This window comes from Lissotriton vulgaris, chromosome 2_1 (genome assembly GCF_964263255.1).
Source record: "Lissotriton vulgaris chromosome 2_1, aLisVul1.2, whole genome shotgun sequence".
In the NCBI taxonomy this organism is placed as follows: Eukaryota; Metazoa; Chordata; class Amphibia; order Caudata; family Salamandridae; genus Lissotriton; species Lissotriton vulgaris.
In genome coordinates, this window is record NC_141687.1 from 1,017,500,490 (window position 1) to 1,017,512,534 (window position 12,045).

Below are 12,045 nucleotides of genomic sequence, written 5' to 3' on the forward strand. Positions count from 1 at the left end.
GGACTGTACCATTTCCCAGGCAATTTGATTTGGGGCTCCACAGTTCACACTATTTCCACTAGTTGTCAGGCTTTTACTTCCCTTGAGGATGATGCTGGCGTTTGGCTTCATGTCTCCTCCTTGCGGCATCAAATTCAGCGCAGTGCCACCCACAGTGACCTAAACTGATATCACAGGGACCAACACTTCTTTTCAGCACCTAGGGACTCGCCAAATAATACAGCGTGCTATATAATTGCAGCAACTATAATATTAATTATCATATTGTTAACAACAGCAACAAATATATTATAAGCATTATCCTCATCATCATTTGAACTTGTTAGCCTTCCTGTGTGTAACACTTGAGCCAGGGTGCACCAGATTGGTCCTTGCATGTCGATTGATATCAACAAGACACGAAGAGGTGGACGTTCCTTTTCTTACCTGACCACCAAACTCTGGAATTCCTTTTTGCCAACCCTACACTTTGCAGCCGCTGAATCAACCTTTTGCAAGTTGCTAAAAACATACCTGTAAGTAGGCTCCCTGTTACAGTACAGACTAATCTCTTAGCACACCTCAGAACCACTAAGCGTCAGGATACCTCTTCAGAGGCAGCCGAGTTCTTGATACATTTTATTGTATTGTATTGTTTTGTATACATTAAACCCTGATACAGTTGGGTCGACTCCCTGTTTGCTTGGGTGTTTAAAATAAATACTTTTTTTACTGTTAATATTGAAATGTACCCTTTCAACTTTATCACCTCAAAATATCTTCAAATTCAGGAGTATGTTATTTAAATGCGTATATCCTCCAAGGAAATTGTTCACAGGTCCCACGCTGAAGCAGAGCTTATAATATGAATCCATTAATCTTTTAAAGTTAAATGGCACACTTGACGTATAGGATCTGTATGTACCATTTGCTAGCGAACCCTTAAAAAAGCAGTTGCATTTAAGGAAATTGACTTCTTAATAAGGGATCGTAAACAAAGATGAATCAAAGCAAAACGTGTAGCATTTTACAGTGACAATCTCAGGCCAAACTTGCCATGCCTACTTGATGTTTCTGTAGCATGAGTTAAACATCGCAGTAAGTTAGGTGGACAAGAACAATCTCTTCTGCCAAGTCGGCCTTTTCAATGTTCCGTACTTTTAAACTACTGTAGACAAATCATAGGAACAGAACAGATCACTAGAACCATTACCAGCACCATAATTCATAGGGGTGTTGGATGTCATGAAAAAACGATTGTTTTTCGTACTTACAATTAAGTCACAAAAATGTAGTCAATAAGAAAAACTCGACCACTAGTTATTACCAATGCCCGCTTTCAAAGAAGAGCTACCTATGGGTGTATTGTGAGTAGGAAGCATGTAGTCCCCCGGTCAGATATGGTATTTCAGAACAGAGTAGGTATTGGAAGATGTATGTACCTGTGAACTCCAGTAAGCAGAATGTAAACAATGTGATGCTGACACATTTTGCAATATTTAAATCGAGGAGGAAGGCATGACCAACTCTGCACAGCATGGAAGATACTATTTATTGGTGTTACCAGGGTATTGTTTTCAGAATATTATCTGACATAAACATTGTGTCCTAAATATTCTTTAAAACACATCCCCCAGTTGGAGTTAGTATTAGAAAATCTACTCCCAATATTTATAAATGATATTTACAGCACAATATTTATGGTAGTCAATGATTTTTGCACACGAAAGCTGGCTTTCGTGAATTTGTTCTGCTGTCAAAACATTCAAAATTATACACGATTATAAATGCTTGGTGTTTTTATTTAATGAAAATATGTTTTATAAAGATTTTTATTTACCTTGCTGTGACATCAACTCGAGTGTTCTTTGTGATACACTTTATTTATCCTAAGCATTTGGATTGTATGATGTTAGTGAATGATGTACATTTGAAATCATAAAGATTTGGCAATAAAGAAAGGATGAGCAAAAAACAAAAGTATATGGGCATTAGATACAGGTTTTATAGATAATAGATGGGTGAGTATTGGGCGTCCCGATATTACCAATTCAGTGCTTTCAGTAAATCGTTCAACCTAGTTGCTAGAAAAAAGAAAGCATTGTTTATGTTTTGGACACAGACACTGGATTTCTGCTCGCTTGTAAACATAGGACGAAATCATTTATTTTTCAGTTTATATAGAATGTAATATTTTTTTCAGATGGTTGAAATTTGAAGAAGATGTTGAAGATGGAGGAGAGAGATGGAGTAAGCCCTACGTTGCCACCTTATCGCTCCATAGCTTGTTTGAGCTGAGAAGTTGTATTCTGAATGGCACTGTTCTGTTGGACATGAGGGCAAGTACTTTGGAAGAAATTGCAGGTAATCCTGCCCATTTTACATTTAAACCATGGGATCCTGAAATGTATTTCTAAACTTTTTTCTGCCTATTAAAATGTTTCTTGCGGCACGTGTGCATCCATTTGATATAGCTGTGGGTTTAAAAATACTATTATTGTAAGCTTACCTCCAAGCCAATAATATAACTGACTGAGAAACTTGATCAGCTGGTTAATTTTTGAAAAGTGTTACTTTTTTGCGTGCTAAATCCCCCAATAAAGGCTTCAAAGGTTGGGATTGCATTGTTTAGGGTGGATATCACCCGTGTCTCTAGAAATGTCATCAGATTTAGATGTTGGCAGTCCTTGGACCACTGCCACTTTTTGGACGTCTGGCCACCCACATACCTGGTGGTCTGATGCCTGATTATGATGCCATCTGACTGACCCCAGAACACCATCACCACCAGGTTCTAAGCTCTTGCAGCGGTGGGGCGAGAGGCAGTCAATGGTGGTGGTGCCGGCATAGACACCGCCGTCAGGATTACAATCAGCCTCTGTTGACCTTTTCATGGCGGGGACACCGCCATGAAAAGGTTGCTGGAAGGCAGGTTTTGGGATGCAAACAAGTCTCCAGGGCAAGTGTGCCCTGGATACATATTCCTGGTGCTGCTCTGTGTGTGACCCCATGGCTTGGGCACGTTGGTGTGCACGGTTTCTCCTGCAGACCGTGCTGCAGGGAAATTGACTTCCTCCACATGGCTGTCATTGACCGCAGCTCTTTACTAGCACTGCAGCATTTCGCAGCCATGACTGCACGACAGGCACACCATCAGCCCCGCGGGGATATTGCAATATGGTGGTCGGAAAGCCGCCTGCTTGCTGGCATTTCCTTAACTGCTGCCACTGTGGGCTGGCTGCGTGCCCGCCAACATCTAAATCAGACCCTAAAAACGGTGACTCTGCAACCATATCCCTTTCACGAAGATTCTGTTCATAGGTGGCTCACTATATGTATGCTCAAGAAAACGTAAAGAAAAGACATTATTTGCTTTTTGCCTTTTTAATTTTTCTACTTTTATGTATGTTTAAAATGAATGAACATATTGCCTTGTACGTATTTAACAAATTGTGCTTTTAATAGGCACTGATTATCTTATGTCAGAAAACCTTCAGAGAGCTACCTTCCAACGAATTAAGGCATGAAGGGCCAGATGTAGGTAAGTATATTTTACCAATTCATAAATACCGAATTTTACCGATTCGGTATTTATGAATCGGTAAAATAGAAGGGGGGAGATTTAGGAAGAATCGGTAATTGAATTACCGATTCTGTAAGAAGCGGTATTTACCGAATCGGTAAATACCGATTTGGTAATGCCCGTTGATTCCTATGGGCATTGAAGCCCATAGGAATCAATGGCCATTACCGAATCGGTATTTACCGATTTGGTAAATACCGAAAGTTGCAAGGGTGCAGGGGGTGTCACTTTGACACCCTCTAGCACCCCGATTCCAGGCATGTGTGACATGTGGCACACAGACATGCCGGTAAATTTACAGAACCAGTAAAATATGCCCCCTACATGCCAATTACTAAATACCGGTCGGTAACGGCCGAAATCGGCCGTTACCGACCGGTATTTTGGCACCTACATCTGGCCCATATTTACTAAAGGTTTCTTGGGTCCTCACACAACCCAAAGCCAACATGTGGGTCCTTACAATGGTAAGTAAAATGACATTATCTTTGGCACTGCATTGTGCAACCATCCACACAACACTAAGGGCCTTATTATGAGTATGGCAGTCCACAGACCGCCAAACTCATGGTGGCGGTATGACCACAGCCATACAGGTGGTCTGAACGCCGTATTATGAGTGTGGTAGTTGGACTGCCACAAGGGCCCCAAGTTCAAGGCTCCCGCAGTGCCGGTGGTCTTGAAATGGGCAGGAATATGCTGGCAGTGCTTTGCCAGCACAGCCGAGCATATTCCGATTTGGATGTCCACCGCCCATTTCATGGCACCCCACATCCACCATGGATTGCACTCGTAATTCGTGGGCGCTACGGGTTTGGTGGTACTCCTGTCCGCTCAGAGGTGGTGATCCTACAGGGGGACCACCAAACTCGCAATAAGGCCCCTAGTAAATATGTGTCTAAAAAGCATAAAAACATATTGGGCCTGATTCACAAAGGTAAACTTACACATTTTGGTAAGTTTACAATTTTTTTGGTCTTCACAAGCTACAAGTTAATTGTACGTTTATGATTGCTGAGACTCAGCAGTTGGGGAGGAGAACTCCACACATAAATAGATGTGCATGTTCTATGTTTGTATGTGCTGAGTTCTTCACCCAGAGTACACATCTCCTCCGTGGTAAATTTTCTACTGACTTGTAGTTGTGAATATCAAAAAAAGTAAACTTACAAAAAAGCGTAAGTTGTAAGTTTACCTTTTTGAATCAAGCCCATTACAGTCTTCACCTGGAGGGAATATAGGCCTACCTGCACCAAGTTTCAAGCAGCTTAATTAGGATTCTCCATTTGTCAACTCCTTGTTAAAAATCCAGCATCCTGATCTTATTTTACTGATATTTTTGTCCTTATATTTTCAATTGCATCTTAGAGTGCTTGCTTTTACTTCACCTTAGTATGTCTGAGGTATGTCCTATGGAGTCGGAGTCTGTAATACACACTGAAAACTACAAATAGGTTAAGATTGTTATATTAAAATCCTTAAACTTGTCGGTGTCCAGAACCTAATTAGAATTCTGCCAGATCGATACTATTTATTATTTCCTGCATAGTCTAGGTACATATACACATTTTTCATTCATTGTACCCTCAACATATCCACATCCCTTCATATATCTCTTGGTCATATTTATATGCTGTCTGCATAAACCTATTTTCTGGTGAAGTCAGAAGTGGAATACCCTTTAATTTTCCAAGGGACAGCCAGTTGTTGCAACCGACACAGTGGCTTTTTTTTAACACTTGCTAGTGGACGTCTCCATTAAAAAGCTGTGAACATGCACATTTTGAGTTTGAATCAATTAGAGTGTGAGTCACCAACAGTGTTTGGCCTATTGTTGCAGCCTCCTATTTGCCTTCTACCCATATTGAGAGGTAGAACGATTTCTATAATGGCTCATAATACCAAACATGCATAAGAGTAGCTCAAAGTCGAAGGGAATGCCAAAACATGAATATATTATACTTGCTGAGCTGCAGAATTCTTTCTTTGAAAATACTGATGTCTTAAGTAAAAAGGTAGATATGATATGAAAAAAACTGAGATTATGCTACACTTACACAAAGCGGGTGGAATAATTGCCAGTTAGACTTAGGATCAAACAGGGCATAATGGAAGCAGATGTAGAGCCTAAGAAAGATGGAAAACTGAAAACATCAGCTTATGCATTAGCCAAAGAATTCCAGGACTTCTGTGCCTTATTGTTACTAACGCCCAATCCTCTGGTCCAACTTACATATATACAATATATGAGGCTCAGATAAAGTTAGACTTGAATAACCCATTACTGGTTGACCGTGTCTATGGAGCCAGTAGTTTGTTGACATTCGGAAAATCCAAAGGACCTTACTACATTCCTTCCAAAATATTTTTTTACTTGACTGGCCCTAATAAAATTAATTATTTTTGCTGCTTTAAAATGTTAGAGTTAATTTCTGGCCTTACTGGAGCCTTGATTATCAAACCTGGGACAGATCACAAACAATATATATGTATAATTCTTTAATTGACCAGTATTTGAAATGTTGCATTAGAGTTCTGGCAACCCAGCTAGTGATAGTAATTTAATCAGTTCCCTCGCCCACGAAACAGATTTTCCTTTCATGGTGGGCCCTTGAAGTGGTCAAAGCGACAATTGTACCTCATATTTTCTATCTGTTTGCCCTACTTAGTGTATGCAACATAGTGTCATCTCCTCCGAGCTTTACTCTGTGATTCCAATGTTTTTTTTTACAAAGAAACTTAAAACATTGCATAATCCTGAAACAAATTTACATCTTCTAAACTCAGGGATCATCTTAACAACACTTGCGTCCAATCCTATCACGACTCTTGGCCCATGAATAATCCCAAAGAATGGTACAGTCTTGTACAGAGAGATTCACTCTGAAATAGCTGGTCAAATGTATTCTTTCCTTCCATTCACAACCATCGCATGGTTCTGCAATTGCCATCCTTTTTGCTACCAGGGAAGCATTGGTACAATTTAAATAATTCTTGTCCATCAACATATCTAGGTCTCTGTTCGTTGCTTTCTGGCAAAATGTTTCGTCCCCTTCATGGTCACACAGTCATCTGGGTAGATTAGGTTTCATGCTTATCCTATACTAGGATACACAATCTTGTTTTAATGTATTTGTTTATTGTCTTCATAAACAATCTACAGATGTATACAAATAATATTGTAAAATACATACATATTATATCGTATAAAGGTTTTAACAAGTGTGATTGAAATTTGCCTAAATCGTGCTAATAATGCACCTTTACTAGGATTTTACATTTTTCAGGTAATAACAACAGAAGCATCAGTTTCTCACATGCTCATGCAGATCGTAGCACAAAGGGGATATGGGATCCCCACGTTTCTGAGATTAGCATTCAGAGTGTTATTCCACATGAGAGGCCCGGATCACAAACTGCCTTTTCTAGTACATAAAGTAGTACTGCAGTAGTAGTACTCACTTTCTACAAAATGAAAATCAGAAACATATGGCGGCTATCCACCTCCATCTCCTCTCTTCTGTGCAGCGATCTCAGACCCCGGTGGTGGAGATCTCTGCACACGTAAGTGTACGGTTTTGCAGTAAATGTGAGAAGGACCAAGGAGAGGGGTGGTAATATGGGGAATAATTACTCAAAAATAGATGGCATTAAGGGAAAATTAAAGAGGGGTTTTGGAGGGAACTGCTACAACAAAACTCACATCCACAAAATACATTTCTAAAGTTACCACAGGCCTAATGGTGTCAAAATGGGTTGATATGTAATTCTGACAGTCCTAATCTGATCTGATCATGTTTTCTGTTCTGTTAACATTCGCTTGATGTTTACCCCAGTGCCACTTTCATTGTTTTTCTGGGATAAAAGAATAAGTGCATATTTTCCATAACTGTTTTTAGATGGCTACTTTCGGGATACAGATCAATGAAGAACATTACTACTGAACTTCTGTCAATTTCCAAGGAATGAGTAGAAGTTAAATCGTTTTTTAAAGTTAAATTGTGGGCAAGCGATTAACAATTCCGAAGCTTCCAGATCCTGTTTGTAAATCATTTTCTTTCCTTGTGTCTCTGTGGTAAAGGTTTACACAGCGTTCACTTCTCTGTTTTACATGGCCAGCATATGCAAATTGCAAGCAGTACATTGTAATTATTACGGTGCTTCAGCGCGACTCAAGATGAATGTGCATTTCAAAGACACTAATAGAAATAAGGCTGTGTAGAAAATTATAGCTGCTGTGGCACAGAAAGAATAGAATAGATTGCAATGTGCTTATAAAAAGGCATGCCAGTGTCACTGATAAGGCTTACTTTCACATGTTAACTGCCAGATGTTAGCCACAATGTATACTATTGTTATACCAGTCAGTGTAATTTTAAGGATTTTGGGGGCCCCTGGCAAGATATATTTTGGGGCTGCACGTAAAACAATGGAATTGTATTACCCATTTACTGCAAATTAAGGCCTGCATGATGCTAAACAATGCTCGATAAAGGGGTCTCCCTCACATACCAAAAGTTAATGAACAACCTCCCTGACCCCTTGAGCCCATTGAGAGCAGCTTGGTAATCAGCTTTGGGGTTGCTAGAAGAGCATGACTGGTAGGAAGTGATCCAGACCTCCAGAGAGGTAGCTCTACTAGCAAGATTCAGACTAATCCAGCTTAGAGTCCTGCACAGGTCATACACTCCCTGAACGCTCTACCACAGACTTGGTAGATCAGACACAGACCACAGTGCTAGGGGATGTGGGGGGACAGGCACCTTCTTTCACATTATCTGGAAGTGTCCCAAAATTCGGCTCTATTGGGCAGGAGTGGCTGGAGTAATCTCCGAGGTGCTGAGCCTATGCATACACGTAGACGAACACTGGCACTTCCTGGGAGTCATGGGGTAGACCAGGTGGCCGACACATATGGAAATCTGGCTCATGTTGATCTCAGGGGTGGCCAAGTGAAATATAGCAAGGCTGTGGGGGCTCAGGATCCACTGAGGCTTACCAGCTGGAAGCAGGAACTGGACTGGTGCCAATTGGCAGAGAAAACTTTATATACAAGTAGAGGTTGCCCCAAAAAATGGGTAAGAATCTGGAACCCATGGGAGAAATATAGGACCTAGCTGGGTGGGGGGACAGAAGCAAGGAATGATAGAAGAACAATTGCAAGACGTGCCAAGTGTTATGTCTGTGATCCTTTTCCAAGTGTATGCAACATTGTATCTCCTGTTCTGGATGTTGTCCAAATACATCTACTCAATGATCTTTAATTATAATGGTGGATTGAATACTTGTTTAATATATTTTTTTTAAAGCACTCTAAGGTGGAGCTGTATACTCTTCACTTGGACTGCAGGGGCTTGTTGCGGTTTGTTCTATGGCTACACTTTGTGGCCTGATTTTTTTAAAATGCATTATCAAAGATATTTTCCAACAATCAGTATTATTAAGTATTGCAAAGTATGGATTTATAAAATCTGCATCTGATTATAGTTATTGGTGGTTTTTTCACAAAGCCAATATTTATTTATTTATTTATGTAGTGTTTTGTGTAGCGCGAACATGACCGTAAGGGTATCAGAGCGCTTTACAACAGTAGTAAGTAATTACATTAGTTACAATAATTAACAAAAACAAGTTAGCTACAAAAAGGATCATGCAAGCATGAGAGAAGAGTTGGCAATCCGGTTAGAGTTCAAATACAAGATAAGGCAAGTGGCTGGGCTGCTGAAACGGCAGAGGCACTGAGAGAGATTAGGGTAGGAATTTGCCCATTAGGAAGGTCTTCACTTCCTTTTTGAAACTTGATAGGGCAGGTATTCTTCTCATGTAAGGCGGCAAATTCTGGGGGCAGCCCCAGAGAAAGCTCTGTTGTATGTTTTCTTCTTCCGGAAGAGGAGTGGTTTCAGCACAAAATCTCAGGCACGTCGAGAGTGCCTGTCTCCTCCGGATACCACGATTTTATGAGCAAGGTACGGAGGAGACTTGGAATGTACAGCTTTATGAGTGTTACAAGCTAATTTGAGTTGGATTCTAGCTTCGTACTCTAGCTAGTTCAGTACCTTTAGGTGCAGCGATTTATGATCAGATTTTTTTGAGCTAGTTAGTAGTCTTGCAACTGCGTTGAGACAGGCTTTTAGGGGAGCTGTAGAGATTTTTGGTAGGCCAGATAAGGTTGAGCATCCGTATTCGAAACTAGAAATAATTATTGGCCTGAACTGCCATTTATAGGTCCTAAGTGTCTAGGAAAGGTTTGAAATTTCTCAGATATCTGAAGTGAAACCTGGCATTTTTGGCCAGAGTGTTTATGTGGGCTCGCATGTTCAGGTTTTTGTTTTTGTCCAGTGTGATTCCTAGTGATTTGGCTGAGTCCACTATGGTCGGGGTGCAGTTCAGCGCGGTGATCGTGTTGGTCCATTCAAGTATGTCAGGGGAGCTTTTCGGAGGGGAGATTAGCAAGAACTCTGTTTCATAACATCATTCATTATTTGGACCTCCTCTAAAGAAGAGGTTTTGATGTAGACCTGGGTGTCGTCAGCGTACATTTGGAAAGAGATGTTGGTGTCGTGAAGGATTTCAGCTAGTGGTTCTAGATGAAGGTTAAGGAGAGCTGGGGAGAGAGTTGGTCCTTGGGGGACGCCAATCGTAATTGGAGAAGGGGAGGATGGAATGTGATTAATTAAGAATCTCTGGGAGCGATTCTGTAGTTAGGATCTGAACCACTTGAGAACGGTTCCCCCTAGGCCCATCCTGAGTTCCAGATTTTCTAGAAGCTTTTCATTATTGACTGTGTCGAATGCAGAGGAAAGATCCAACAGAATTAGGAGAAATGTTTTGCCTTGGTCTAGGGCTTGGAGGGCATTATCTACTATGTGGAGAATAGTAGTTTCAGTGCTGTGGGCTGGTCCGAAACCCGATTGGCACTCATCTAGCTAGTTGAAAGTGGCGATGTGTAGGCTAAGATGTTGTTTCACGCATTTCTAAAGTAGTTTCGCAAGTAGAGGAATTTTAGATATTGGTCTGAAATTGTCTAGTTCGGCAGGGTTTAGCAAGGGTTTTTTAGAATAGGGATGACTTGTCCCATTTTTAACGAGTCTGGTATAGACCCTTGCATTAGGGAAGCATTGATTATTGCAGTCCTGATGGGTACGATAAGATGATTGGCTGCAGAAAAACAGTTGGAAGGAAGAGGGTTAATGAAGTGGTGTTCGGTTTAATGGATGATAGAATTTTTGCTATGCTATGCTCAACATAAAGATTGAAGGTGATCCAGTCTGCTTGGTTTTTGAGTAATGTCTGTGGGGAGTGTGTAGTGCAATTTTGAAGAGTCCCCGCCGGCTGTGGGAGGACAGTAACTCATTACTGAGTGGAGAAGTGTGGCTCAGGGGTTAGAGGCGGCAGACCTGGGACTTGAGTTCGGCCCTGGACCAGGTTTCAATTCCCCGCCTCGGCGGGTCTTGGGCTCAAAATTCCACGGACTCGTTAATTCTCGCTTCGGTGCCTTCTCGACTCACGGGTTCACACTCTGCAACTCTGGACAATAGCTTGCTTAATCTCCACAACGGCCCCTCGCGGTGGGATGCCTGGCTTTCACCTTGTGGATACCCTCCCAGGGTTATCTCACAGGGGAATACCAGGACGGGTTCCCTAAGCAAGCGCTGAGATGCCCCAGGGTAAGTCGTGCGCTATATAAGTTTCATTCATTTCATTTCATTTCATTTCATTACCCAGGGAGTTGATTTTAGCTGGGAAGAAGGCGGAGAACTCATCAGAGCTTATATGGAATTTGGTTGTTTCTTCAGCGGTTTTAGCCATTTTATTTGATTGTTGTTTTATAAATTGAAAGAGCTTGCAAGGTCTGTTCTTAGTGTTTTCAAGTTCTGCCCTGAAGAATTATTTTTTGAATTGCAAATGCTCTTATTGTACATATTTCTGGTCTTTCTAAGAAGTTTTAGTTTGAGGGAGGAGGGGTGTTGTCTCCAATTCCTTTCTATTAGCCAAAGATTTCTACTTTCGGTGTTTAGGGCCCCATTGAACCAGGGATTTTTGTCTTTGGTCTGAACTCTTTTTAGTTTAAGTGGGGCTAGTGAGTCAATTATATCCGACATTGTTGAGTTGTAGTGGTAAGTAAGTTCATTGACTGTAGATAGATTGGTGGCAGGGGGGAGATCCATCTCGCATCGCGCTACCAGCTTTTCGGAATCTAGGCTTTTGGTGTCCCGGATCCATACTTTTGGTTTCACTGGTTGCGCTGATCTTTTCTTAGGTACGCCCAATATTTGAAAGGAAATAGCATGGTGGTCTGAACAGTCTGAGCAACTGAAGTTAGCCTGACTGCCGTATCCTTTGAGATGATCCAGTACAGCGTGGCTCCTTTCGAGTGTGTGGGTAGAGTGCAGACTTGGGTAAGTGATTGGCCAGCCATGAAGTCTTTAAGGATGCTGGCATCAGCATCATTGAGGTCATTCCAATGGAGGTTAAAGTCTCCT

General features: G+C 41.3%; 1 protein-coding gene across 5 annotated transcripts in view; it reads left to right on the forward strand.

Annotated features, from left to right (window-relative positions):
* The window catches only part of SLC4A10 (solute carrier family 4 member 10), a 1,035,540-nt gene that overhangs the window by 657,350 nt on the left and 366,145 nt on the right, over positions 1–12,045 (forward strand). For all 5 annotated transcript variants that reach the window (XM_086956614.1, XM_086956617.1, XM_086956615.1 and 2 more), the window contains exon 5: positions 2,183–2,343. In XM_086956614.1, the coding sequence (XP_086812740.1) occupies positions 2,183–2,343 (161 nt within the window). The remainder of the gene's footprint in view (positions 1–2,182; positions 2,344–12,045) is intronic.